Below are 24014 nucleotides of genomic sequence, written 5' to 3' on the forward strand. Positions count from 1 at the left end.
GCCAATTAGCACAAATGGTAAGTTCCGACAGTGCCTACAAGTGTGCCTACTGGCCGCTAAATGGCAATACCGGTTTCATATGTATACACCTGGTATGAAAAAAGCAGGCAGTACCCTTGGTGGTTAATCGGGTTGTCTTCTTCAGTCTGCTCTCATGTCTTGCCAGTGTTTTGGTTAGGTAAAAATGTCGCGAAAAAACAAAAGGAAGCGTTTAACGTTTCCACATCAATATGAGCTTATAAAATAAGTGAAAGCAGGTGCCACAAAGAAAGTCTATTTTACAGAAATACGTTCACCCTAAAATTAAGTACTCATACAATGATGCAATAGCCGTTAATCTGAGTCAAGGAATAAAATGGAAAGTTATGAATATTTGAAGAAAAAATCTTGGAAAGCAAATGCTAAAGTGGTTCTATATGCTCTCTTAATTCTTGCTTGTACATATGCATATATGGACGTAAAAATATAATTCAATCAAGTTTGACTTTAGAGCACAAACCCGGAATTATCTCTGGAATTCACGTAAGCCGCAATTTTGAAGTTTTATTTAAAGTTCAATATTATAACATTATGAAACCAAAATTGCAAAAATTTAAAAATTAAATAATTTTTTATGACAAATCTCCAACAGAAATGGTTCACATGGCCCTGTTTATTTATGATTTGGAGAGTCCTGATTTAACATGAAGACCATTAGGCAGGTACCCAGGTAACGAGCAGTAAAGTGGGACTCTAGCGTACTTTCACCGAGGTTCTGGTAATTCGGATCCCACCTTAACCTGTAGGTCTCCCTATCATGCACTTAGTTGCAATCCAGTCCGTGAATGAGGTAAAAACCAGGCTTTGTCCAATATGTCGAATTAGACTAACAGCTCTTATCAGATCACTTGATTGAATGACCAAAATGTTTCCGTGCACGAAGAAAAGTGGAAGGTCTGTTTGGCCATATAAATATGCAGACAGACCATATTACACGGTCAACTATGAGAAAGCCCTTCAAGGTTACTAAAGGGACTATCTCTAGAAGGTTAAAACAAGAGGTCCAAATGGATAATCTCAGAAAGTCGAATCGATCGTTTCGGGCTGTCGTTTCGGTCATCTGAAACTGGCTGACTCGATTATTATGAAGGGTCGATTTGGACATCTCGGATGGTCGATCTGGTTATCTCAAACATTCGACACAATTGTATCGGATGGTTGATTCGATTATCTCTGACAATCGACGTGGTAATTTAGGATGGTTGCATCGATAATTTAAAAGGGTCCACTTGGTTTTACCGAAGTGTCAATATAAATATTTAGGGAAAGAAAATTCGATTATCGCAGCGGGTCGATTCGAAACTCTGAGTAAGCTTCCGATACAGTCGACGCTAATTACCTTGCCGCGGATGGGACCGTAGGGGAGCAATTATCATGAAAACGATGTTCCCCCACTTTCGAGTCTAATCTTGATGCGTAGTGTTTGATGCGAACTGTTTCGCTCGCTATGTACGTTGCCGCGCGCTGATGAGTGTTTACAAACAGTGAAAGTTCGATTTTTAAAATACATATTGTGGAAGTAATTATCTCACATTTGTTTCTAAAAAATTGTGCTCACTTCGTTTTCTCGCGGAATAAACAGAAAAACAGGTTAGCATTTACGAATTATTGATAAACCTTCAATTAAATTTCCCATACTTGAGGTTATCTCATGTGACAAGGAAATTATCATAAGACATAAATATTAAGGTTTCGAAATTCTTTTATAAGCCTCATTAACACAGCATATAATTACTTTTTGCGCTTTAAAATTGCCTTAAAAGACCTAAACCATTGACGGCAACATAAATAGCGAGCGGAACAATTCTCGGATGGCGAGCCGTAGCGGTCATGGTGGGTGAAGAGCTCGACCGAGAGTTACGGGAAGCGGCAAGGTAAATAGCGGCAAGGTAAGTAGCGTCGACTGTAATAACCTTTAATACACAAATTCCTAATTGGTATTATTTTTTTAAACAAATATATGAATTTTCAACCGAATAGTTGAACTTTCAACAAAAATGTTTAATTTTTATGAAAGGAGATTCACAGAAAGAAAAAAATGTAATCTTCACAGTGATTTCAGAGTAATCTTCACCTGTTATAACTTACTCGAAAAAAAAAAAAATTTTAACAAAATACAAGAATTTTGAACTTTTGAATGTGCAGGATAAAGTTTCAACCAAACATGGAATAGTTACATCTTTGGATTAAAAAATAATCATTTTAACAATAAAAATGGAAAAAGTTGTTAAACATTTAACCAAAAAGATGAATTATGTACCGAGAAGATTAAAGTTCTACCAAAAAAGACAAATTTTTAACAAAATACATTATCTTCCAGCAAAATTATTCAATCTTAAAGTCAAAAAGAGAAATTATGTACAAAAACTTTAATTTCCAGGAGATGAAATATGATTGTTCCACTAAAAAGTTTACTTCTCAAGCCAAAAAGATTAATTTTCTACTAAACAGTAGAATTTCACCATAAAAGTTAATTTAAAATTAAATGCTTGACTTTTCAATCAAAGATTCGAACTTTCAGATAAATATATAAATTATAATAATTATATAAAGTAGAACTGTCAACAAACAAGGATAATTTTCTACCAAACAGTAGAATTGTCACCTTAAAAGTTTATTTTAAATGTAATGTTAAAAATTTGAATACAAAAGTTTGAACTTTCTACTAAAAAGCAATTTTTTCAACCAAATAGGTTAATTTTCACCTGAAATAGATCAATTTTCTACCATAATTAAATAGATTAACTGTCGTTGTAAAAGATTTAATTTTAACCCGGCATGAAACAAATTTTCCTAAAAATGGTTAAATTTTCATTCAAAGAAATAAACCTTCATCTCGAAAATAAAATTTTAGAAAAGCAGTTGCGTTTTCAAACATGTAATAGAATTTTTAATCAATTGAAATGAATTCTAACCAAGAAAATAATAGTAGCGTCTTTAATAAAAAAAAAGAACTTTTACCCACAAAGTTGAATTGTCTTACTAGATTTAGGCCCCCCCCCCCACCTATAATATTTGCAACCTACTTTATGGAAAGTACCGCCAGGCTACTTTTTATTCAAGGACTATTAAGTATACTGAAACCATAGAAAATGTGTAACATACTTAAAATTAAAAAATATTTTTTAAAAAAACGAAACTTCTAAAAAAAGTTGAATTCTCTACCGCATAGTTGACTTCCCAACAAAATTCTTAAATTTTAAAGACAAAAAGACGATCTTGTATAACAGAGAATATAATTTTCTACCTGGAAGAAAAAATAGTTCAAGCAAAATTTTCAGTTTCCCCGAAAGAAAATTTGTTGTAAAAATGTTTAATTCTCTACCTAAGATATGAATTTTCTGCTAAAATTATGAATAAAAAAACAAATAAATTTGTAAGAAATGACATACATTTGGAAACAGTCGAATTTTCAATACAAAATACAATGGATCTGTCCTTGATGATTAATTACCTGTAAACATATTTCGCAATGACACTGGCCCTGTCACGAATCATCGTAAAACTACTATTTTGAGAAAAATTCTTTCAAGTTTTGTGAAGCAATGTTTCGTGTGCAACACCTACTCACCTTCAATCACCTATGCCAGGTCCATAAAAATCCCTTTTGACTCTTCAAGCAGGTAGTCACATAGTAAGCCGAGGGGGGCCGAATTATGTCGACGATAGACATCCACGAAAATAAGAAAAAAACTGATTTTTTAAATTGCTAATCTCTTATTTTTTATATCACAAAAGATTTTAAAACTCGTATTAAATTAACTTATGACATCCTCATATCATCAGTCACTTGACATTGTCTGCGGCTATAATAAAAAACCGGGTTTATTCGAGAAAAAGTTGGAAAAACTAAATAATAAAAAATAATAAAGATATCAATTTGGACTTATAAACATAAAAAATTAGTTAAATCAGACTTTTGAACTAATTCTGTCCCATTAAAGTCTAATACTTCTGTTTTAAAATTTTTCCTAACAAGCATTTGAATTTTCAAAAATGTCAAAAAATGATGATATAATTAAAGTTTTGTACTTTTTTGGAACATTAATTTAAACTCTTGTATTACTTTTTATAAAAAAAATCCTACTGAATCAGAACGTATGTTGAAGGCTTTTACATAGTACCTTAGTCATATTTACCTGTATTTTTAGGGGCATAAATTGTATGACCACCTGTGAAAATATTGAGAAGAAAAATAATACTTCTCTACTACTTTGAAGCTATGTATTTATGAATGAGGTACATTTTTCTTGAAGCGAAATGATAATGCTAAAATTTCTGCTTGAACTTCTGATAAGGCATAATCTTTATAAATAGAAAATAATTCTTTTGTATAATCTTTTCATTCTATTTATATAAAACTTGGTAACTTAATTCCTATACATATCTTGAGAGTCAAATTCATACCCAATTGAAAGTGTAAATAAAATCTAACATGTTTCAAACTCTTAGTCATGATTGTATTTTTAAGTAATGTTTCATAGTTTTTAACAAGGTTAAGAATTTGTTATGAATCAGAGTCCTCGAAGTCCTAAGAAAGTCCTGAATGTACCAAAAAAATCATAAATTAAACTACCTGAATTTTGTTTCCGTTTTGGTACATCTGATCGTACCGTTTCTGTAATTTCCTAAAAAGAGGTTATATGAAGTAGAAAGTTCATCCAGAAGGTTTAATTAAATCTTTCACGAATTTGCATGCAGTTCCATCAGTGGGGATCCTTTAGATTCTCTCGTTGGTAAATCCTTTGTCGAGATTCGTCCTGTTAGACGTGTAACTTGGTAGTGCGAACATATGCCTGTGAAAACGAGGGTGAAATTGAAAAGGCAATTAGGAACGACCTGCTTCAAGGGTTAGGTTTTGAATTTCTAATGGCAAACAAAGAAGCAAAATCTCAGAAACAAAATTAATATTTACACCAGGATATCTTAAATCAAACATATCTAATAGAAATAAAAAAATGCTAATTACGCTCTAGAAGCTTAAAAAAACTAGATAATAAATGCTGCCACCTAATTTTCCTGTTTTGCTTAATACGAGTAAGAATAATTTAACTTTTGAAAATATCTATAAATAAAAAAGGATGCACATTATATTTTGAAATACACTTTATTCGACTCAGTCAAAAACTACGATAACAATAGTCGGTAGATATGTGTATCATAACTAATGAAGGAACATAAGCTGCATGAAGAACAACGTTTATATAATATTCAACAAAATCTTCCCTATCAATCAATTCGATAAAAATTTCGATGTAAAAATCCTGTGAAATAAACTTCAGGGTTAAATTATTTATTCGTCAATTTTTTCGTTGATTCTAACGCAATTCCTCCAAAACTACGTAAAGTAAAACAATGTTTTCGCACATTTGCAGAAGATTATTTGAGACTCATTCCTTCAAGTTTAATGTCGATGTTTAGCTTTCACTGAAGGCCTAACGAGATGAACACTTTTCCATAGGAGAACATAATAAATTATTGCACAGACCCTCAATAGCAACGTACATAATTATATGCAATATACTATGAAACATAATTAAAGAAATAGTTAATCTCTCGTTCTTAATTGCGATTATGGTTCGATGGGACGACAATATTCTATCAGCTATTTACAAATATATACAGATTTGTATTCTTGTGCTTTTTCTCTTATCTTTCACACCAAATTAATTTCTTTCATACAAAACAAATACCTGTGGAACTCAAACAAATCACTCGCTGCACATTTTGCTCTCTAAGATTCGTTGACGACGATACACAACCAGAATTTTGAAATTACGACCAAAAAACTAATAAAATATTATTTTTGATCCAATATGAACTAGTTTGAATCAGTCAGATTCACTTTGGCGTCGAATCCGGATAATGCCCACAGTTCGAATGAATAAATTCTTTCTAGAACTTTCTCTAAGTTCTTCACAAGTTCTTTCTATTCTTGGAAAAGTCTTTCACAGTCTTGGAAAATATAGTACTTAAGGTACCGGATAAAAATGTTGAAGCACGAAATAGTGACTTCCGGTACTCAATTTTCAGTAAGGTCTCCAGACATTATTGTCAGGCCTGACCTCTTCTTGACGAACACTACAATTATCAGCCACAGCTCTTTGCTCAGGACTTTCCGAATTTTGGAATTGGTTACCATAAAGTTGAGAATAGAGTATGCTGGGTAATACACTGGGAGTTGGAAAATAATTTCCATAATTTTGACCAAAAACTTGTTCTTCATGGACAGGACTTTCGGTTGTACTCGAGTCTGTTGAAAGAGATCGAGGGGAGACATATTCTTGGTACCTCTGACTGGCTGTGGATCCCATTAGGGTGCTCAAAGGATCCAAGGGATCTGCTTGGCCTGGTGTTGTTGTGTCTGGTACTACTGAAGACAAAAAAGTATCAAGAAAATTTAAAAAGAAAATAATATAATAGAAATAATTTTTCAGGTAGGTATTTTATTAAATTTACTGGGAGGAAAACTTGCTTAAAACCTGTAAAGAACCTTGAATCTGGAAAAAAAGTTTCAAAGAAAAAGTTGAAACTTATGAAATAATAAACAAATTTGCATGAGCAGAGGAATAATGATTTTAAACCTAATACAGAGTTCAAAACTTCATTTATTTTGACAGATAATGTAGATTATTGTGAAGTATTAAAGTTATGTTCGTTAAAAGAGGATTTAAACTTACTTTGAAACTATTCATATTAAATTCCAGATAAAAGTTAATTTTCATGACTTTCTCAATCTTTCTTAAACATTAAGGTAAAATTCAGAATTCTCAACATTTTGTTCATAACTTCTCCAAATATATCAGGATTTCTAGATCTTTCATAAGACAAAATATTTAATAAGCCGATTTGATAAAAATTTAATCAATTCTTTCTTCTGAAGCTTATTCTCTTCCAAAAGTGCACAAACAAAATTAGAAATGGAGGTTAATTGTGTCACAATTGTATCTCCTTCTTATAACTTAGCAATATATATTCGTAATGTTTTGAAACCGATTTGAGTTTACACAGAATCATTTGTTAAAAATAGTTGAAATTTAAAGGATACTTTAAATAAAATTATAGTTCCTTCAACACATTCTATAGTTTCATTCGATATTGTTTTAATGTTTGAAAACATTCCATTAGATCTAGCATTATACTGTATTGAAGAAAAGCTAATACAAAATAAAAATCTAACCAAAATAATCAAAAATAAATTTTTAGTCACTATTAGAACTGTTTTCAATTACATGGCTTTCTCTTTTAATGATAAAGATTAGAAACAATTAAATGGTTGTCCTATGGGTTCACCATAGTCTCCTACATTTTTAAATTTGATTTTTAAAGATGTGGAAACAAGATCTTTGAAAAAACTAAATATCTAACATATTTTATATAAAAGGTATGAGGATGATATTTTAGCTATTGTTCATACTGAAAAATTAACGATTTCGTAAATACTTTTAACAGTATTGAAAATTCCATACAGTTTACTTTTGAACTTGAACATAATAATTGAATAAATTACCTGAAAATTATAAAAACAACTGAAGGTATGTTAATCACCAATTGGTTTAAAAAAACTTCATAGGCTGGTAGGTAACTTAATTTTAATTCTCATCATTAGTATTGTCAAAAGGGCGGCCTGATAAAAGGTTTAATCGATAAATGCATTAAATTGAGTGATATTACATTTGGGAAAGAGAATTTGGATCAAATTAAAATCATAATAGTTCAAAATAATTATCCGCTTCCTTTGATAAATAGTATTATTCAAGAAAAAATTTATGAAATCTACAATGATTGCAGTAAGAAAAATAACTGGTTTGACACCTACAAAAATCAGATTTAAAAGTTACGTTACTGTATGTTCAAGGACTCTCTGAAAGGTTGGAAAGATCGCTAAAAAAAATTTAACTTAAATGTTTATTTTATCAATTAAAATACTCGTAAAAAGTTTTTACTTAATCAAAAAGATATTTGTAGTCTCGAAAATTTGTCTGGAATTGTATATCTCATTAAATGTAATTGTTGTGAAAAATTTTATATTGGTTGATGCAGGTAGAAAATTAAAAACTAGAGTTTCGGAACATAAAAGATGTTGTAGAGTTGGAAATTTTAATACAGGTCTTTCACAACACTGTTGAAACTTAAACTATTATTTAAATTTTGACTTTGACAATATTAAAATTCTGACTAGAGAAAAAAATACATATAAAAGCTCTCTTGTGTACTTTGTCATGTGTTCGTCGTTGTCAAAAAACATTATAAAGTTTTTGTTTTTTTCATCAATTAAGATGCAGTTTGTCACTAAAAAACCTCTTCAATTTTTTTTAAGGTTTTTGTATGATAGGAATAAGCAAACGTATTTTTATTTCCTTTACTTCCTCAAAATTTGTAATTAAATGTAAGAAACGATTCTTATTCATATATTATTTATTTAGATTCTCTGAAAAGGCACGCAGTGATAGCCGAAACTTTAGAATATTATTAAACGAACTTTCTAGTGATTTCGTTTTTTATTCCTATTAAATTAATAAAGACCGTGAGACCCACAAAGATTTTTACACATAACAAAATATTTCAAAGGTAGCTTTAAAAAAAAAATCAGGAGGTCCAAAGAGCTCTAAAGGAGGTCTAAATAGCATTTACAATTGAAGAAAACCTAATAAAGATTTATCAATTTATTTATTTGCTGTATTCGGATTAAAAGCTGGATAAAAATCACATTGCTTTGAGAAAATTTACACATGAAGTTTTTTAAGTTTTCCATTGGAACTACATTGGGAAAAAATTTGTAAAGTAAAAAAATGGTATTTTCTACAGTCCAACATTTTGGAAATATCGTAAACTTTAATATCCATTAAAATATTTTCAGTAAGAGTGAAGATTTCGTTTATAAACAGTAATATGAACTTACACTACCGGCGTAAATTATCCATACACCTGTTTTTCGAGTTTTTGCTAAAACTCCTTAATTTTTATATTATCATGAAAATTTTTCTTCGCAATACCGCATGAAGCAAAAAGATTATGCACCTGCCCTAGAGTCAAAGTTGGTGCAAAAAAGTCGCATAATTTCAAAAATGTGTAGATATTTATAAAAATGGAAAGCAAATCGTTATTTATCATCTTTTAATAAATTTGAGTTATATTTACAAAATCATTATTGCTTTGAATATTTTAAAACTTTTGATGAGTTAAATTAGTATTTGCAATTATGCGACTTTTTTGATACAAGTATATAACCCTAGGGTATAATCTAAAGAGAAAATCTAAAAATATTTTAATAATTTCACCAAATTTAACCTTTAAAATCAACTTAGGAAATTTTAGGTGGAATCAGTGAAATAAATAGTGACTTACAAGAAGAGACCGCGGAGAAAGCATCTTGTTGTGGTGTGGTACCAGTGGTACCGGAAGCTACAGTTGAACCCGCCGTAGAATCTGGAGCCGCTGGAGTACTCATGGTAACACTACCTGCGAACGAAGTCAATGCTGACGTTGGCGGGGGTGGGGGTGGAGGTGGGGGCGGGGGTGGTGGAAATGGTGCTTGCGCCGCACAAGACGATAATGGTCCAGGAAGGTATCCTGCATATCCTGCCGTGCTTCCATATCCCCAGGAGTTACTGGCCGTCAATCCAAATTGCGACATATCTACATTTTTTAAACAAAAAAATTCAAATAAATATTCATGCATCATCGGGTTTCAATCATTCAGTAGTAAAACGTAATCATCAATTTTTAAAGAATAATAATAATGAAAGGAATGGATTGGAATAATCCCGCAAAACGACCTCAAGTATCTCTATTTTAAAACATCCTTTTTCATCCTGCCAGGAAATGATGAACCCTCAACAGCTTGTCATATGTACAACAGCACAATTGGACGAGAAGACCGCGGTTTTTATGTGCATTTTGCACTTTGATAGAGCAAAACGCAAGAGCCAAGAGGGACTTACACTTGAATTCATATCGACAGGTCTGCAAGCTTTATTTATTTTTTTTTTGTAGAATATGACTGGTTACGATAGGTTTTCCAATGAGTTAGTAGAGGTTGAAAGAAGGGTAAAGGGGTTGAGCTAGACACGGCGAGGGCTGCGAGATCAAAGGACCGGTCATCCCTCAGTGGCTACGGCCAACTCAAATAACTGAGCTCGGCTTGGCCAAAGCCACTGACCCATCCTGGCCCATCTAACCCTGAATACTGCAACCCACTCAGCTTCAACGTACTTCCACCAAATTCCTAGCGATCCAAGTAAAGGTTCAGAAATCGTTTTTCTGCTGAGTATTTAAGAGTGGGGTTTCATTATTCCTCTTTTGATTTCCTTCTTATTAATTAAGTTTGATCGAAAGTATAAATTTTAGAAATCGAAAATAATACACATTAGTCTGCAGAAGATTTGTAGCAATTTTACTAGTACTATAATGAAAGTAGTTTTAAAAATAAGAATTTCCTATTGAAGCAGGCCTAGCCTGCTCCAATTTGTAATTAGTGTCAATTTGAGATTGTCAGCTTCCATATTTATTTATTTTTTAATCTCATAACATTTTGTGGTAAAAACTGGTTGGCCGTAATTTAGCAACACTTCCGCTCTGGAGTTATTTTAAAATGATGAAGATTTTACAGAAATTTATTGCGCTTTCGTGAAAATTTCCAATTTTGTTGGATATCTAGTTCTGTGCGTTCAGCCTTCATTTTTTTAATTTATGTTTTATAATAAAAGAATTCATATTATATACGTTTAATAAATATGGACTGCTCAATGAGTTTACCAATCTTTGACTGTTCCACGAAAGCTCCTGGAATTCCTGGAAATAATTTTTATTCTTTCAAAACCCATAAATTATGTTGAGAATTTGGTAAATACTTTAACATTTTTAAATAATTTGAAAATTTCTTGATATCCTTTGAATTCCATGGCAGTCGTACATAATCTCGTGAAATCGCTTTTAGAAGGTTAAGCTGACTGGAAATATCTTAAAATTCGTTGCGATTCTTAAAAATCTTTAAAATGTGATTAAAATCAAGGAATTTTTTTTAAATATTTAAAAATATTATTAGATCCCTATTAAAATATTGCGATTATTTAAAACCCATGGGAATTTTTCTGAATCTTTTGAGATCCCTTAAAGTCTTTTAAAACTCATTAAAATACTAAAATTCCCTTAAACCCTTTACAATATTCGCAAATATTTTAAAATTTTGTTGGACTTTTTGAAATCTTACGATATCCTGTATAATATGTTGATATACTTTTTTATTTTTAAAATATCTTTAAATTATTTGAAATCCCATGAAATCATCGAAACCACTTTATATCTGATAAAAAGAGATTTTTCGGGTTTCAATCGTGTACAAAATTCGTAGTTTCTGTATAAGATTGGAGCCCGTAACTTCTTGAAAATATCTTGTAATTTTTTTAATCTCTTGAAATTTCTTAAAATCCTTTGAAAAAACTTCGTGATTCGTGGACATCATTCTTAAACGTCAAACTCTTGATATTTCTTAGAATCAGTTGAAATACTTGAAACCCCTCGTCATCCTATGAAATCGTTTTAAACAACCTCAAAGTTTTGTTTTGCTCTGAGATATTTTGAAATGCATTTAAATTATTAGAAACCTTTTAAATCTTTTGAAATCTATGGAAATCCTTTAAAATCTCAATTACACTGAAAATGATTAATATATTGTTGATATATTGAGTAAAAAATACAAAATCTTACGTAACAAGTGGGTAGTGGAGGTCCCATAAATATAAGGAATCGTTAAAGTAGGGGAAGGTGTCTAAAATTTTAAAACTCATCCTTTCGTACTTAATGAATGCTCCTTTTTTAAAAACACTCAATTTAGTGGGTTTTTTATCAACTGACTGGCTTAGAAAAATCTCTTAAACATCTGTAAACTTTCGTCTAAATAAAATATTCTAAATCATATAATTTATAAAAATACCAAAATTATAATTTGAATGACCTGCTACCTTTTCGATTTCAATTCCCTAGAATTACATATTTAGTTTGCGGTGGGATTTCAATGCAGAAGATACATACAGGATTTTCAAATGTCTGTAGGGACTACACGCCATTCAAAATGATTGGAAGCTCCAGGAAATATCGGAGATTTCCTACCATCAGGAAAAAACTAATAATACAAAAATACTCGAGGTGGTTCGCAACATTTCGATGCTATATTGGAAAATGCCTGAACGCTCGCTAATCTATTTAGTTTCACATTTATCTCAGAAAATTCATTCAATTACCAGCGAGAGAGTAAACTGCTTACAGATAACGTTTACTTTTCTTTTATTATGCCTAAAGTTATTATAATAGAATGTTTTACTAATTCGTTAATTCAGATGTTCTTAGCTAAAACTCTTCAAAATTATTTTGAATTACAAGTAATTGTATATTTAATTTAACGCAGAAAATATCTGAAAAATAAATCTGTTATTTCTTAAAATTGCATGCATATGCTATTTATCAATTTAACCAAATATTTATATTGTGCCTACTGATCCTCATTCGATTCTCAGGTATCAAAGAGAGAGCAGTTCGTGGGTGCTGTCAATTTCTACCATTAAAATTTGTCTTGCCTTGATAAGGGTACTGTACGAGTACCGAAACGTTGTTAATGCAATTTTATTTATTTTTAATTTGCATTTTTAATGTTATTTTATTGTAATTTAATAATAATAAAAATAAAAAAGACGAAAGAAAGAAATTTTTCCCATTTTCCTTTCCTCTTTTTTTTGTCCGACATTTTTTTTTAGATTACAATAGAATTTTTTGTTTTTGTTTATTCGTTATAGTCCAGATTTGGTCTTTGGATTCTTGTTTTTAACATGAGTTTGCATCAGTTTGATTATTTGACGTTAAATAAGATTTTTAATTTGGATTTTAATCTAATTTAAATTTCTTACATTTTGAAATATTTCAATTTGAATTTCGCGCCAAGATTTTATTTTATTTTTATTCGCACGACAGTCATGCTCAATCGTCAGGTGTACCAACTGCGGGATGATTGAAATAAGCTAAAAAGTGTAGAAAAATTAACTTTTGAATAGCGATAAATTACATTTATGAGTAAATATTCACAACTGTATGTAACCAAGTAAACAATACAAAAATGATGTACTGTGTCCTGTGTATTTTGAGAGTTATAAGTGTTAAAATATTGGTCTCAAGTCTCCACGTCTGAAAAAGTTTGAAAAATGATATGGTATACAAATTCATAACAAAATTGATTTTAAATGTTTATTAAAGTCTCAATCACTTCCCAATTAAAAGGGAACAATATGATATTATTTTGTAAATCAGAATTATTATTATAATTTATAAAAATAATTTAAAGCTTTGTTTCAGAATCTACCTCATGGGAGTACTTTTGGCACATAGGCTCAATTACACGTGACTGGCTGAAGGTTGAAAAGTATTTCTCGAATCTGGAGGTGCAGTGCAGAAATTCATATTTAATAATATATGTAGGTGAGTACGAGTGAGGGTTCGCAAGCTCGCCGAGCTCCGTCAGAGCTCGCGGCAACCCCTTTAATATAATATTTAATCTAGCTTTGAACAGGCTTGCGGTTTCCGCCTCTGGAACGGCGAAGCTGGCTCTGAGGCCTATCTCTGCGCTACCCCTTTAGTTACTAAAAGCGGGAGTAGCATTGGAGGCATTCTCGGATACCCCGGTTCGACGAAAGCACGAAAGCAGCTTTAGTTGTCTCGCTAACAACGAGGACAGGATTCTAGATGCTTACAGAGACAAGCAAGTCTTGCTTGCTGCTAAATTAGATCTTAAGCCTTCGTTACCTAATTTCATAAAAAATTAACTATATTCTAACATTGGTAACTAACTTGCTATGGTATCAAGGACTTCTGGCTAAAGTGAGTATCCGAGTTTTCTTCAGATCCTAGAGTAGCGCCCACCTATGGGATTATCTTTGTCAAATGAAAAATTCAAGTCCAAGCTACGCAAATAAAGTTTGTATGATACTAAATTTTCTTTTTATTAAAAAAAGACCCAGTTTTTTTTAATTACCTCATAAAGTCACAAGGAAGTGGATGATAAGGTGAATGCTAGAGGTAAACTGGAGGGCGCCGGCGCTGTTAGACAAATCTGATGCAAATCCAATAGACATGTGAGTAAAGTCATTTGCATATGTCGTACATTCATTTTAATATAACATCATATTGTAAAATTAATATACGTGTACTTTAAAGATGGTAAAACAGAGAGCGTGTTAACACCAAGTTTTGTTATGCCTTCATATCTTGTTAAATATTCAAATAAAGTAATAGCCTTAAAATCTTAGACTAAATACTTACTTATAATTAAAGTATAATGTACGGATTAAATTTTTTGTAAACTCACTGTGAATGTTAAAATTTTAACGTGAGTACAAGTGCGCGGGGATAAGATTTCTTAATTATTTTCTTTTTTGAACTTCTTCACTTGAAAACCAGTGCCATTTATGTTTATCTTGAAAAAAATATTACGTTTCATTATTTATAATTGCAAGTTACTGACAAAATTGTTTTTAATTTATGTCAAGTGCAAATATCTGTCTTTTCTAATAAATGATCAATATGCGATATATGAAATTTAATATACAGTCTCTTAAGGGCGATTTCGTATACTGAGGTTATAAATTTAATATACAAATGTATATTAAATGTATATTAAAATAGCAAACATTTTTCAAAGTGTGGATATATGGTGAGAGAAGAGCACAAAGGGATAAATTAAGCACAAGAGCGAGAAAGAGTGCATGGAACTTTAAGGATAAGCTATGGTAGGGAAGATAGATACAAATTTTATGAAGAAAATAGAAAAAAGGAGAAGGAACACAATAAAATTATCAAGACGTTCGATCAACGTTATAACAATAAAAAAAGGAAAGTATTAGAAAAGTATTTAGAAAATGGATAAGTAGAGAGAATATCAATCTGTGAATCTGTGAATGTAAAGCCAACATATGGGAGCATATGTGGAAAGCAGAAGAGCAATTATAGGTAAAGGAAGCTGGCAAGGAAATGTGTTGAAGAGGTCTAGATATGTGAGCAAGAAAGAATGAAAGAGTGAATGTGAAAAATAGCAAGGTCAGGTGCATTTTTCATTCGCAGGCCTATTCTCATTTTATGGCCATACTATTACTCCGTTGTATATAAAGTGATAGTAAATAAATAATTAATAATAAAAAACAAATAAATCTATAATAGAAATCATAATAAATAATAATAAAACTCATGAAAAACTTGCTTTAGTCCGTGGCTCATGGTGAAGAAACCGAGTTAAAAATCAGAAAAAAGTTTCCAACAAAATAATAAAAAAGATTAAATAATAAAAAATAGTACACGTAGATTAATATGAAAATTCGTTCTCGCTCGACTTCCTGCTCTCTCGTTTTCCTTTGCACGCTAACTAGTTAACCCGTATGTCCAAAATTGCGCTATCATAAAAAATAGAAGTAAGGATATCGAAATAAGAACTAACAGGTAGTATAAGAGATGCTGAATATCACAAATCAATCTGTAAACAGTAGTAAATTGTGAGGATAAGATAAGCAATTTGATGCTCAAACGCTCAAAAATTTCGAATCCTTAAAAATTCGAGACTTGCTAAATGAGAATCACCTAAAATTTTATTTTCCTCCGAGTTAGATATTGAAATTAAAAAAAAAATTATTTAAAGCTTTTAGAAGTAAATAAAATCAGTACTATGCATCAAAACTAATAATTAAAACTTTTTTTATTTGGACTCATTAGACTGATACAAATATTAAATAAGCTTTTTCTATTGTGCAATTAGGGAAACGTGGGGAAAAACGGGACGATTTTTCTGTAGAATTGTTTTTCTCTTACCAAAATACTTTTTTTCTCGCATTCTGAACTATAGTTTTTATTAAACTTTTACTCGAGTAAACCCGGTTATACATCATAGCCACGGACTAAGTCAAGTGACTGATGAGATTAGAATGTTATAAGTTAATTGAAATAATTTAATACGATGTTTGAAACCTCCTGCGATGATGTTGTAGGTATACAATTATGAGCGGCCACGAGCGTTGGAGGTGATAACAGTCACCTTTGGATGCTTTCTTAGAGCTACAATCTTCTACTCCACGGGTTGTTTGTCGCTCGCTTCCTGATGCTCAAGAAAGTTTCTTACAATGCGACAGGTGTTTAATAAAACCGCCTTCTGAGCTGTTGCCAATACCTTACTGACTCCTAAATGTTCAAGATGTCCAGTGCATCTTGCGTGCATATTGCCTGTAGCCGAAATCACAATGGAATGAATAGATGCATGATTCACATTCCTCCATAAGGTCTTTACCTCATGCCTTAACTCGCTATACTTGTGGATCTTGGTTGTATAGGTTGACCTCAAATTTGGGTTAAGCGGACAAGCAATGTCGATGACGTAGCCTCTTCCACCTTTTTTTTCTCGCTTCACGATGTCAAGTCAATTCGCCCGGATGTAATGATCCGTTTGGATAGTAACATCCCCATATAAGATGTAATCTTCGCTTTCTAAAACGGGCATTGGAATGTATCTATAGAAGGGCATCCATTCTTTTAAGAGTCCTAGGTTTACGGCAAGTTGTTGATGTATAATGCCCGCTACATCATTATGTCTGCGTATATTCTCTCTGAGCCATTACGCAACAGCCATCAATAATGTGCTCCATGGATTCGTTGGTATTTCCACATAATCGGCACCGGTCAACCACGTCTTGATGTAACATTTGTTTGCGACAATTCCTGGTGCTGACAACCTGGTCCTGAATTGCAATAATGAATCCTCTCATCTCTGGATACAGAACACCCTTCCTTACCCAAATATTAGATGCCTCACTATCCACTTCAGTTTGATCTAACGTATTGTGATGCTCGCCATGGATGGCTTTCTGCCTCTATTGTATTTCTAATTCCTCTATGGTTTCTGCCGTGATATTCAAGGCCCCATCTGAGAACAAATTTAAAGGCGTATATTCAAGATCCGCTTGACAGATGGTACTATAAAGCGCTACATTTCTTTTGCTGTTAACATAGTCTCGTAACTGTATAACTTGTGACTAACACAGTTTTTTGACATCTACAACGCCCCTACCCCCTAAATGTCGTGGTAAAACTACCCCTTCAATCGCTGAATTTCTGTGGTGTACTCTGTGCTTCGTCATTTCTACTTGAATAATTATGTTTAACTTTTCAAGGTCGGTGTTAGACCATTTTATGAGCCTGAAGGAGTACGTGAGGACAGGGATGGCATATGTGTTGATCGCCCTGATTTTGTTTGCCGAGTTGAGAAAACTCTTCATAATTATTCTGAGTCTCGTAGTGAAGGCAGTCGTTAGGCTTGCCTTAACTATCGTATGTTGAATACCCTTAGATTCAAGAATACCCAGATATTTATATGATTCGCCTGCAGCCATTGCCTCGATGTCATTTTCGAACTCGTTCCCTAACTCTGCGGTCCCTAACTCCCCTCTGATTAAATGCACTGTTCTGCATTTATCTAGTCCGAACTCCATGTGGATATTATTGGAAAACTGCTTTGTGACATCGATCACTTGCTGCGGTTTCTGGCCTGAACTAGCGTACAGATTCAGGTCATCGATGTAAAGAAGATGGGTCACTTGATGATCATCCTCATTATCATGACTTTTGAACCCATAAGACATGCTGTTTAGTGTTTTGCTCAATGCATTCAACGCTAAGCACTAAACAGAACCATAGTGCGCTGACGGAGTCTCCTTGAAATATACCCGTTGTAAAGCGTATTGATCTAGTTATCCTTGGTTGTCCATGATTAAAATACTTGATTCTTGTACGCCAGAGCCTCATCGCATGGCTTAGAAAGTCAATAATACGTGGACAGATTTTGTTAGCTTTTAAGACTGCAAGCAAATAGTCATGCAGCACGGAAGGAAACGCTTGCTTGTAGTCAATGTATGCCATGTGTAAGTTTCTTTGATGTTTACAAGCTTGAGTCATGGCAACAGCATCTATAGTGACTAGATGTTTACAGCCTCGTGAGTTTTTACATCTTTTTTGTTCTTCTGTAAGAATGTCACTCTCGTCGCAATGAGAATATACCTTATCTGCAATGATAGCTGTAAGACATTTATAAATTGTAAGAGGACAGGCTATCGGTCGAAAGTCAGATGGATTTTGAGCGTCTGGTTTTTTTGGTATCAAATACGTAGTACCTTGGTGCATAAAAACTGGCATCAGATCTGGGTGTGAAATGATCTTCGGAAAACACCTTACCAACGCAAGATGCACACTCGTCAGTTACTTGTACTAGAAGTTGTGCACTATGTCCGGACCTGGAGCTTTCCAATTACTTGCCCTTTTTAAGAACGCTTAAACATCCAAAGCTGCAATGTTTGTCAGATGCATTGTAGGGCTATAGCTTGCCCTTGCTTCCTCCAGTTTGAACCACGCAGTGTCCAAATTGCATCTGTTCATTTTTCCCTAAACACGCGACCAGTAGCTAGTCATATCTTCCAATTGAGGGACTTCGGTGCCTTGGTGGTTATTTGGCTTTACTCTCAATTCACGATAGAGCCTTCTTTCATCTGTCTGAAAGTTTTGGTTTTGTTGCCTTCGTGCATTACTTTTCTTGTACCGACGCAGTCTGGCAGTAAGAACGTCAAGTCTCTGTCGTTGAGAGTCTAAAATTTCATCCAATATTGTTGGTGTTAATGCCTCGATGTACCAAGGATCGATGATTTTAGTCACATGGTTCATCAGCTTACTGATTCTATTCCCTTTTTTATATTGAGTTAATCGGTCCAATTTGGAACTTACTTTTCTGACATCCATATCCAACCTGATCTTCTATGGTGGATCTCGATCCCTAGCTGGAACAAAAACTGCATTTTCCGGCCTAGTTTTCCGGCCCAACGTTCTAACGGTTGCCACAGCTGCACAGTATACAAGAGTTTGCACCTCTGACGCAGTTTTTGCAACGTTCAAATACGTAGGTAAAACCTTGCTATCGACATGTGCTATTAGTGCACGCAGATCATTTGTGACGTTCATTTTGGGTAGAGAATGCCTTAGTGTTGGTCCTACATATCTGAACTCTAGTAAAGCATGACCAAAATCCCTTTTCAGGTGCTGTAGTTCTTCTGAGATTTCCCTATCCACATCATCGTAAGTAATATCCGGATGTGGTTCTAATGGATCCAGTGCATGATGTTCATTATCCCTAGCACCTATGTCTTCAGCATCAATCAAGTCTTCGTTATCCACATCTTCCAAAGCGAGCTCATTAATAGGAAGCTTCCGTTCTACTTCCATTTTGATAGCAGCTATTTCAACATTTGAAAGCGGTCTGCTTAGAGATATTGAGCGTTTTTGATCTGCCAGATTCTGCTCATTTATTTTTGTGGCTAGCTCTGGATATTTAAGTAAGAAGAGTCTATAATGTTCTTTCCTTACACTTTGCCCACATTTCTCTGCCAAAAAATAAAAGCGCATAACATCTCTGTTCATACGGTATGTCCGTTTGATCGCTTTTTTGGTTGCTGAACCTCTTCTTCATCCACCTCTGAAAATGTGGTGGTGTTGGATCATCAATAGGTTGAGGAAGGACATCAATTGCTTCTGCTTGACCGTTTTATGCGGCTTTCTCTAACGGATGTTCATTGTCGTCATTTTTCTACGCCAAATCAACCTGTTGTTTAATCTCCATTGTTAGGTCTTGTATTACATGTAGATTAGTCCTGATGTCTTTCACCTTAGCGATAAGATCTCCCAGTGCGACTTTTTGTACACTAGGATACTTTGCAGCAAATCTTGTTCTTAAATTGTATCCTGTTTCCATGTTTGTTTCCAACGTCTCACTTTCATAATAGAGACGCATTAATTCCTCTTTCATTGTGGTATCCCAATTGATGCTCTCCCACGGTATTTCTGTCGAGGTAGTTTGCTACAAATAGCTAGCGCTAACCAAAGCGTCCTCAGCAGGCACAGTTGATGTTCCACTACTTACCGTTTGTCACAGATGTTCTTGCTGGCTAGCTGTTTGATTAGTGATATCTGCCTGACCATCTTGCAGCTCACCATCGCCACCGTCCCGCATGCTGTGGCCCCCAGCTGTGGCTCCAGGGGCGCCCCGACGATTCTCGGGAAGTGACAAGCGTTTTAAAATCTTTAATATATTCTCCATTTTTCATTGATGGATTTTGGTGTTTTACTTAGACCCTCTCCTCTTCGTTATCAGCCTATTTGGCATGGGAAACCCTGCCAGTAGCAATGCTACCGCCAACATTGCCGTCAAAGTCATGAAAGGAGAGCTCAAGCCCTACCGCAACATCGACGCGGAACACCTTCGGTATGGAGAACCCCTTTGGTAGGGCAACACCTTCGGTAGGGGAACACCTTCGTTAGGGCGGTTTTTATAAAATAAAGATTTCTGTGTTGAAATGTTGTCACAGACTTATACTGCCCAACATGTCGAAGGCATTTTTTGTTACAATTGGATTTTTATTTGATGATTTTGCACCGCGCTGTCCCGGTATGTATCATCAGTCACGCACGCATTTTTATAATGCAATCAAGTGATCTGATGAAAGCAGTCTGCCCAGACATATTGGACAAAGCCTGGTTTTTACCCCATTATTGATGGACGGGGTTGCAGTCAAGTACACGATGGGGGGAGGCCTACAGCTTAAGGTGGTTTCCGAACCACCAGAACCTCGGTAAAGGTACATTGAAAAATTTCCAGAGGTACCGGCTCAGAGATCGAACCCCGAACCTCTGAGGTGAAGTCCGAGTGTCTAACCAACTGAGCTCTTATTATTATTCTTATTATTATTATTATTTTACGATTAAAACATTTTCCTTAAGGGGTAGAGGTGACCCACTCAGTGGGGAAGGGTGTAATGTGAGAATGGGATATAACATTTTTAGATTGATCAGTCGTCATGTGGGGTTCCCCACTCGGGTCCATTAGTATCCAAGGTCTTTTGTTTCAGGCCTCATTCACTCTACTGACACTCTTTTTATTAACTATTTGCCGCCATACTTTTCTGTCATGGCATACTTCTCTAGCTTCTTTTGTGCCCATGCATTTTTTCATGCAGGCTCTCATGTTTCTGTGGCTTCTTCTGTCTCTCCTAACTAGGGTCTCAGTCACACATTTTAACATTTTTTTATTTTGCCTCTGGGCAAGCTGATATTTACTTTACCTTGGTACTCTTGTTTCGTTAGTCATTCATTTGGCATTCTCTCAACATGCCCGAACCATCTAAACCCATTTATTTCCTATCTGTCTATTAGCGTCTCTTCTGCACTACATTATTTAAGAATTACATATCTCGTTTCTCCCTTTGTCCATAATATTTAATATATTTTTACTTCTGATAAGGGGCCCTGCTCTATCAATAACCTTCTGACCTCCGTTTATGCGTCCATCTACCTCCTTATCTATCTTACCATCCCTAGTAAACAAGCTACCAAGATATACGAACTTATCAACTTGTTTAATTCTCTCATCATTTAATACAATAATGCATAGTGTTTTCTCACTCTTTCCTTCGAGCACCATAGTTTTTGTTTTATTAGCGATTATTTTTGAAGCCATGCTCTTCATGCTTGAATTCAGTTTATTCAACATTCTTTGCAAGTCTTCGATTGACTCTGTCATAACAACCTTATCATCTGCGAACACTAACCCACGTACACTAACTTTTTCAAGATTCACATCTTCTTCGTTGAAAAGAGCCTTCTTAAACACTTGTCCGTCTGCATCATGTAGCATTTCCCCACTATACTAATTCTCATGTTCACAAATTCTGTACTTTTGCTTCCCTTCATTTTTTTATAAAGCAATTTCTTGCTTCGTCCTTACTTTTCTTAATTAATCATTTAAGTATCCTCTTTTTGTGTCTACGATCATTCAAACGTCTATTTATTTCCTTGTTGTTGACCTGCGATGTTCAAAGTTTTATAAAAAAAAGTTTTCGTCCCATTTTGCCCACACTGAAAGAAATAGTTTGAGGCTAATGGCAATCCGAGTTGGCCTGAGAATTTCTAACTGAATTAGAAGGAAAATTTTGCTGTTTCAGCCATACGAATTTAAGATTTATTACCTACGTATAAGAAAATCACCAAGCCTAATATGACAAGGCAAGTTTGTTTGACTGAAATGATAATTCGGAAAAGTGTAGCAATAGATATATGATTAAAATATCAAAATATTATAGTGTAGATACAAGAATTTGATGCCTCGCTGTCATGACTATATTGAACGTATACTTTTATCAACTATCAATTTGAAAGAACACTGCGTTTAAGTGTTGCATTGGGCATCCGGCTATTTGCTTGATACAGCCATACCAATCGATGTATTGCACCGTGCATGTTATGCGAGATTTATGAGCCGCTGAGGTGCGCATCAACTCGGCATTAGTCGCCGTCTTCAGACCTATTTTATAGCAAATTCGGTTAGTGAAGAAGCTTTTGAATACTTAACTCCAAAATTTGTACAAGATTAAGATTTATTAAATATTCTATTAAACAATTTCTAAATAAATTATGTATTTAACATTTATTTGCCTTTCATTTTTGTATCTTCAGAATAATATTTGAATTTTATGTATACAATAGGTCAGGATTTTTAGGTAATTTCGTTATTTTGAAGAGTTTCTAAGGAATTTCAGTAGAATTTAAATGAGTTTTAAGATTTTAAAGTAATTTTAAAATATAAATAATGTTCTTGAATTCTTTAAAGTCTGTTCAATCTCTTGAAATATTCGTAAATTTTTAGAAATCTTTTCAAATCAATGCAATTTCTTAAAATATGTATTGATTTCTCTAACATCTTTCAAAATATCTTATAATATTTTTTAATTTATTTAAATTCTTCAATAATTACATACAATATTCAATAATAATTTGTAATATTTCTAAAATTATTATATTATAAATATATTATTACAAGCTTCGCAAAATTTTTTATAGAATGGGTTCCAAAAATTTGCAGACGGTCCTGCACAGCTGTAGGATACGAGTATATTTCAGATTTTTTTCTTTATACTCGAAGCTAGGTTAACCGGGAGGCTTTAGGCGTTAGGAATGCGAAACATTTGGGGTCCGAACCCGCGAAAAATAAAAATTTTCATAGCGTGCGATTATAAATAGTGCAGTGATTGTGTGATGCAATATAATTATGTACTCGACATGTGAACAAATATTAAAGTATAAATTAATAACGCAAAAGATTTAATTTTTTCGGCGAAAAATTGGTTTCTAAACTTCCTCGATATAGACTGTATTTTAGCTAAAAGTTTAGATTTTCTAGAACTATTTTACATTTTTCGTATACCCTACCCTTCAATCGAGGTTACGTCAACCCAGCCTTTAAATTTTATAGAACTTTGTAACCCATTTCGTGAAAATATTTGAACGCAATGTAAAACAAAGACGATTTATATTTTTTCTGTGTATCTTTAAAAAATAGTTTTCAACGAAGTTATGGGAGGTGCAGCTGAGAGCCATGCGTATGGTTGATTTACCCCAACCAAATTCTGTCTGGCGCAGCTATAACCAGAATTATGCGTCTATCGTCGATTATTTCTTTCAGTGCATTACGTACGCTTTGTTAAATAAAAAATAAAATGACCAAAATCAGGCCTTGTGAAATACGCAGACATGAATTTCGTCTCCGTCCTCACTTTTGAAACCTGCACAAGATTGATGAGCCAATTGTCACACGTACTGCATTGGACCTACTGTTCCATAAAAAAATCGTGACATTACAAACAATCACGACCTTTAATTTCTGCATTTGGCAGAAATTGAAAGCAATAAATGCACTCTACTACATATCGTGCGGTATTCAGTTTTTCGTCTGCCCATTCTGCCCGCAAAGTACCTTTTCCATTATAACTCCCGCAAATAGCTATAATACTCGCAATTAAAAACCCCTCGATGGGAAAGATGGGTTACTAAGTACACAACGAAATCGTGCTGGACCGATT

General features: G+C 33.6%; 1 protein-coding gene across 2 annotated transcripts in view; it reads right to left on the reverse strand.

Moving 5' to 3' along the window:
* Nucleotides 1–5240: 5240 nt before the first annotated feature.
* LOC117181781 (runt-related transcription factor 1-like) overlaps nt 5241–24014 on the reverse strand; it is a 56260-nt gene continuing 37486 nt past the window's right edge. The window contains exons 5-6 of one of the 2 annotated variants that reach the window (XM_033374749.1): nt 9388–9678; nt 5241–6412 (exon numbers count right to left, since the gene is read on the reverse strand). In XM_033374749.1, the coding sequence (XP_033230640.1) occupies nt 6069–6412; nt 9388–9678 (635 nt within the window). In that variant the 3' untranslated portion in view covers nt 5241–6068. The remainder of the gene's footprint in view (nt 6413–9387; nt 9679–24014) is intronic. The other variant, XM_033374750.1, reaches the window with a different exon arrangement.

This window comes from Belonocnema kinseyi, chromosome 10 (genome assembly GCF_010883055.1).
Source record: "Belonocnema kinseyi isolate 2016_QV_RU_SX_M_011 chromosome 10, B_treatae_v1, whole genome shotgun sequence".
Taxonomy (NCBI): domain Eukaryota; kingdom Metazoa; phylum Arthropoda; class Insecta; order Hymenoptera; family Cynipidae; genus Belonocnema; species Belonocnema kinseyi.